Here is a 6,470-nt window from a genome sequence, read left to right as displayed (position 1 = left end):
ACACATTTTAACTTGGAAATGCTGGGATCATTCAAAGCTGTGCTAATGGTTCCCAGCTTTATGTAATTTTGACTACCTGCACTTTTTAATTCAAACATTGTGAATCTAAGATCAATCAACAAAACTGAAGTTAATAATGGTAATAACCTTCAGAGAAAGACGGAGAAACTTGCATTAAGAGAGAACTATACGATTAAAATAAAAGATATAGGACTTATATTTGATTGTACTTTGTTTTTCAAGTTAAAAACTGTTACCAAGACTACTCATTGTCACCTAAAGAACACTGGCGAAGTTAACCGTGTCTATTTTCAGGCAGTGATGGTACTTTAATAAAAAGTTGCTCTTATTACAGTATAGATTACTCAAGTGCTCCCTTTCTCTTTTCTTCTTAAAAATTTCATAGCCTTTCCACATGCATAAAAAACTGGCAGTTTTTTTTTGTTTAATTTGATAAATACATTTATTTTTAATTATCAACTAATTGCTGTGATTCATTAATGTCTTTAGATACCAGTTCTTTGACTTAAATGCTGATTTTTGTTTAGTTGGGATCAATATTTAACTTATTCACATGATTATTTTATGCATCCATATATTTAGATTTAATTTTATTAATCATTTTAATATTTTAGATCTTAGCTTTAACAAGATTTTTTTTTAAATAAAAAAAACATGCTGCTTAGGATTTCTGTCTTCAGCTAGAACTGTTGAAGAGTTTATAAACACAGTGCAGTAGAAGCATGCAAGAACCCTGAAAAACTACAAAATCACACTTTTTTTTTTGTAAAAAAAAAAACAAAAAAAAACAGATCAGGTGTGCCTCTCTAGATTGCTGTGCCACCGACTGGACAGGTGCAGCCCAGTCTAATTGGCTGCATCTCCCAGGCCTTCCCCGCTTCACCAATTTCCCAGCTCCACAAATTAGAGTGATACCACAGGAGGCAATCCGGGAGGGTAAAGTGGGTCACGCCACCTGAGGATATGGCGCTCTGAGAAGCGGTCAAATGTGCTGCACGTCACCGCTCTGAAGGTTTGTTTCCCCGACACCTTTTCGGCCAACGTGAGCCCTTGTCTGCTCCGCAAAGACACGACCGGCTGAATTTATTCAGCAGATTTGTTACTTTTGACTCCCACCGTCAGACAAGAGATGTGGCATGATTTTGTGCTGAAGCAAAAGGAAAGGCAGTGAAGAAATGAAAAGAAAAACAGAGAATAAAATCACACAGTGTGTTTAAAAAAAAACGGAGCTGAGGCCCGTACAAAGAGCGAATGGTGAAATTATGCCGGCTCTTGCACAGTGAATATAACTGCTTTGTCATTCTTACATCAGTGTAAAGGAAAGCAGAAGTGGATGATCTTCTCTTGTATCATGTTGCATCAGTGTCAGTTCGCGATGCTGCACATAACCTCTCTCAGTGCTGACTTTTAGGCCTACTGTTGTTTTTAACTTTAAAGCTCGGAAAACTTATATTAAGTTGACTGATGCGTGTTTGCCAAATGGTGAGCTGTGCCAAGACTTAAAAACCAATGTTCACGGACACTCTCCATCCAATCTGAATGGGGTTTAAAGCTAACTTGCAAGTTCTTTCTGTTTACCGTCATATCATATCCTACAGGTGGTGAAGGACTCGCAAGGTCAAAGGAGAAGGTGCAAAGATCTGTTGAGATGAAAACTTCAGCAACAACAGAAATACTAGGAAGCAACTTCATTAGCAGCCCATCGCATTTCAGGTTGTAGCCTTCACTGTCGGTCTCTACAAGTGCGAAGCTGGTGGAAACAAAGTTTCAAAGTGCGTGGCTGGAATTGCAGCAAAAAAATACTTCAACAGCCTCGAAGGGATTGAACACAAATGCACACCACACCTTCCAGAAGTTGTTTAACTATTTGTCCTACTTTACGCTCCAATCTGTTGGTCTATGTCACAGAATTCAAATAAAATATGCTAAACTTAGTGGTTCAACAGGAGCAAATGTGACAAAGTGGAAGCATCGTAGCTTCTTTTGCAAGGCATTGAATGAAAGAGCTCATCTGATCATCTTAAGAAGTCGTTGCTTAGAGGCCATCTTGCTCATCTGATGAGTGTGAGTGCTAGCGGAGGACTCTGCACATTTGGGCTGAACAGACAACTTCACTGGGTAACCTTGATTTGTAGATAACCCTTCTAATGGTCGCAGAGCTCAGGGGTCATAAACTCTGCCTCTGCCTCTTTGAATTCATGAACATTTGTTTTCTTTCCACTTTCTTTCAACGCCCATCAGCTGCTCTACGTCTCCCTCAACACCATTTTCCGGCACAGATGTTGTCACGGCTTCTTGGACGGTGCAGCTGTGTCATCGTGCAACATGCCGAGCAGACATTTTTCCTTCGCCACCTGTGGGATACGATATGAGGGTAAAATAGCTCATGACTGAGAAGAACAGGCAGGACATGAGGCACTACAAACCTAATGGAGACATTATGGACTCGGTGGGAGACTGCGAGGGAGGAAATGACTGTGCAGCTTCGGTTGCTACTACACAGACAGCGTCCAAATCGCAAGAATATATATTTTTTACGGTGACATTTTCATCACAGAACTGCTAAATAAAGGCGTTAGGACACATCTAAAATGAACAATAAATTAAACCAACAAAAAATGGATGCATGTGAACTCAGCTGGGCCGTGGTATTACTCAACTATGACTCTGCTAGAGACCCAAGGCCAGCAGGGGGCCACAGAGAGAGCTTGAATGTGACAGAATAGATGCTATATTACCTTTGCTTTATGTGTGTTGCTTAGTGATTGACTGGCGAACTGAGCAGGGTGTAACCTGCCTCTCACCCAGAACACCGGCTCCACCTTATTCCTGCAACAAGAAGCAGTTACAGACATTAGATGGATTCTGTAGCCAGGCTAACTCCACTAGCATAATTAGCTAGTGGTTAGCTGTCGGATTTAGGTATGACAAGACAAAAATGACAAAAGGAAATAAAATTTAAAAAAGTACAGAATGACTAGAAAATAAAAAATTAGAATAAAAAAAACTTGGAAAAACTACTAATTTAATTTGTGTGTAAAACTATCTAGTGGGACTTGTTACAAATCTGTGTCTATGTATTTGTATGTATTGTATTGTGTTGTTCTAACACAAAGCTAATCATAACACCCCCTTTGTACATAGTTGCTGGTAGTGGAACAGGTTGTTCTTAAAACTTTTAGACATCATTTAAAGGAAATCTGCCACTTTCCGAAAGGTTCACATGGTTGAATGATCAAAGATTTGTGGAGGAGTGTTTCATTTTAGCCAAAGTAAATGAAACAAACACCACCTTTAAAAAAGTTGTATCCGCGGAATCTAGTTTTATGTCACACTAATAACTATTTTCATTACTTTATAAACAAGTATTTTACATCAGATGCAAAATGTGCAATGTGTTTGTATTTGTTTGTAACACAATGCTGCAAAAAGCCTCCAAAGTTATTCTTGTGGTGCACAATAAACTCCTCCAAGTAACTAGTACGCGACATAAACATAAAAATATATGTTACCAAAATCAAACATGTGAATGTTCCTTTTATTGCTGACGGTGTATTTAAACTCCCATCAACCGCCTGTTCAGACAGCAGCAGCTGTGTAAAGACCCGAGGAGGAAATTTACGCGCACTTCCGCTTTAAAGGCGAAGCAGCGTCCTGCACGAGAGAGTCGCTGTTCACAGACCGAGCCGTCATCAGATCAGATCCGCCTCCGGTCCCGACGCCAGGCGGCCGGACCTGCCGCTCTGTGCGCACCGCTGGATTAAAACACGCAATCTGTACTTATATTTGGAGTGATTTTCTTTTAACATTTTACAGGAACTTTACGCAGGAAAACCACCGGGTTACACCTGCGTGCATGCTCTGTTGGCCGACTCTAAAAACCACTTCGTATTCTCTCCTAGACCCCAACTTGTTGATGGGGGCGCCGAGGGGCTCTCCCTCAATTCTTACGCGTAATCTGGGTCTAACTCTGTTCGACGGTGGAAGTTTCGAGCAGCGCGGTTTCCTGACAGATGGCTGCGATGGGAGGTGATCGGTAACAGCCCTCGGCATCGGATTACACAGTCAGGCTGCTGCCAGGTAAAGCAGCAGGATGGGAAACCAGATGGACAGGCTGTCACATCTAAGTTATGCAGAAGTTCCGACGGTGGACCCGAACGGCGTGGACACGGACGACGGTCCGCGGATCGGAGTGTCTTACATCTTCTCAAGCGACGACGACGAGCTGGAGGACGGATGCGTGGTGGATGGCGGAGAAAAGCGCGCAAACGAGGAAGAGAAAAACTATGATCCGCGCGACGAGGTGGAGTGCGCTGTCTACAACAGAGAGGAGTGCATCTACGAGAAGAGCGCGAAGTGCGCAAACCTGGAGGTCTACTCCCCGGAGAACCTGCTCAACAAGTGCAAGGCGGGGGACCTGGTGGAGTTTGTGGCCACGGGTCAGTACCCGCACTGGGCCGTGTGTGTCGGGGACTTCCAGGTGGTGCACCTGCACAGAGCCGAGGTTAAAAACAGCTTTCTGACCGACGCCAGCCAAGGGAGGAGGTGTCGGATCGTGAACGACTGGTACAAACTGAAGCCCCTGTGCGCAGACGTGGTGGTGCAGAACGCGATGGAGCAGGTGGGGCTGAAGGACCGGGAGCTGAGCTGGAGGAACTCGGAGAGCTTCGCCGGTTGGTGCAGGTTCGGCAAGAGGGAGTTCAAGATGGGCGGGGAGATCCGGATCGGCAAGCAGCCCTACAGGCTGAAGGTGTTCGTGTCGGACAAACAATCCCACGTGTTGGAGTTTCAGAGCTTGGAGGACGTGATCATGGAGAAGCGGAGGAACGACCACCTGGGCAGGACAGCCGTGCTGCGGGAGCTGGCGGCGCATTTCAGAGGCGTGGAGGAGATGAAAAGTGAGATGGGAGCGGAATGATGTCAGTTCCTCTCTACATATCTGTTACACTGATCTCCTGAATCCGTAGCAATCCTCATTAATTTTTCAGGCAAAAACAAAACAAAACAAAAACAAAAAAACATTCACACCCCTGAAGTTTTACACACTTTGTCACATTGCAGCTAAAAACCTGAATGCGATTTGGGGACCAACTCAAAGGAGCACATAGTTGTGAAGTAGAAGGAAAATCATGCATAGTTTTAAAATTTTAAACCCAAAATATCAGAAATTAAAGACATTCATTTAGCCTGGTTAGGTCCCCTATACATAGAGTTCGAAATTATTCCAGAAATTAACTTTTTGACCTGGACGCAAAAGGTTAAATCTAACTGGACATACCTCTGAACACCATACCCACTGTCAAACATGGTAGTGGCAGCATCATGCTGTTTAGATTTAGCAGGTAGAAGGATTTGGTCACGGTTAATGAGGAGCTGAATGGCGGTCAATGCAGGACATTCAAAGCACAGAGATGTTTTAGAATGGCCCAGTCAAAGTCAAGACCTAAAGCTAACTAGAATTATGTGGCAAGACTTGAAAATTGATGCTCTTGGATCTTCTCCATCGAATATGACTGAGGTTGAGCTATTTGGCTTAAATAAGAACAGTTATCAGAGACGTAACTAGGATTTTGCAGTAAATCATTTATTCAACGGATTGAATCACTTGGGAATACCACCATTCACTTTCCACTTCACAGTTGGACTTGTTTGTGTTGGTCTATTTTAAAATAATCAAGCAAATTGAAGTCAGTGGTTGTAAACTTCCTGCATTTGAAAATGTTTAAGAGGTCTACATTTGTTTGCAAGGCCCTGTAAGAATAACTTCAGCATTTAAGCATTTAATTGACACATGGACATACTTTTGGTCCGTGTTTTTATTTGTTTTTTTTTTTTAAGTTTATAATTTAACTGCCTTAAAGCCTCAATCATTTCACAACTCAACTTTGACAAATGAAAATGACTGAATCAGCTGTTTATTTTTGCTACTAAATGCTCTCCACTCGTAGAATGTAGTTTTTATAAACGCTTTACAAATCCATCCCAAAGTGTCTGGAAGCAGGATGAACACATTCCTTCTATTTATAGATTGTCTCATTACTTGATCCGGTTGAGATTTAAATTTCATGTCTCAGCTCTCTCAAGACTGCTGTGGATTTTATTTTTTATTTCTTTCCAGCCTTTTTGGGTGAGTCCAACCCAGCAGACACATGTGGAGGAAATGTTGTGGAGCATTGTCTGTTGAACTGATCAAAGTCTGTGTTAACTGTTCCCAAAGTTTGAGTAAATCATGAGTCACTCTATCTCACCTGGAAGTGATTGTTATTGTTTCTGCTGTTAAAGTTGACCAATACGAAGATAGAATCACTAATTCTTTATGCTCGGCGACCATATTAGATTTAGCGATGGATTAATCTCTTGGATGTGCAGCAAACAAATCTGAAGCAACTCTGTGATACTTTATGCTTTTTATGCTAATATGAACCAAAATTTATGTGGTACCATGAAAG

The 6,470-nt window shown here is 42.1% G+C and overlaps 1 protein-coding gene across 1 annotated transcript; it reads left to right on the top strand.

The window, feature by feature from the left end:
- The first annotated feature begins 2,317 nt into the window (after positions 1-2,317).
- Positions 2,318-6,263, top strand: lratd2a (LRAT domain containing 2a). The gene has a single exon (XM_008421966.3). It carries the CDS (start codon positions 4,115-4,117, stop codon positions 4,937-4,939), a length of 825 nt encoding a protein of 274 aa, XP_008420188.1. The 5' UTR covers positions 2,318-4,114; the 3' UTR covers positions 4,940-6,263.
- The last annotated feature ends 207 nt before the right edge of the window (positions 6,264-6,470 follow it).

Source organism: Poecilia reticulata, chromosome 11 (assembly GCF_904066995.2).
Source record: "Poecilia reticulata chromosome 11, P_reticulata-male-v2, whole genome shotgun sequence".
Classification (NCBI taxonomy): Eukaryota; Metazoa; Chordata; class Actinopteri; order Cyprinodontiformes; family Poeciliidae; genus Poecilia; species Poecilia reticulata.
This window is presented reverse-complemented; position numbering and strand designations above follow the sequence as displayed.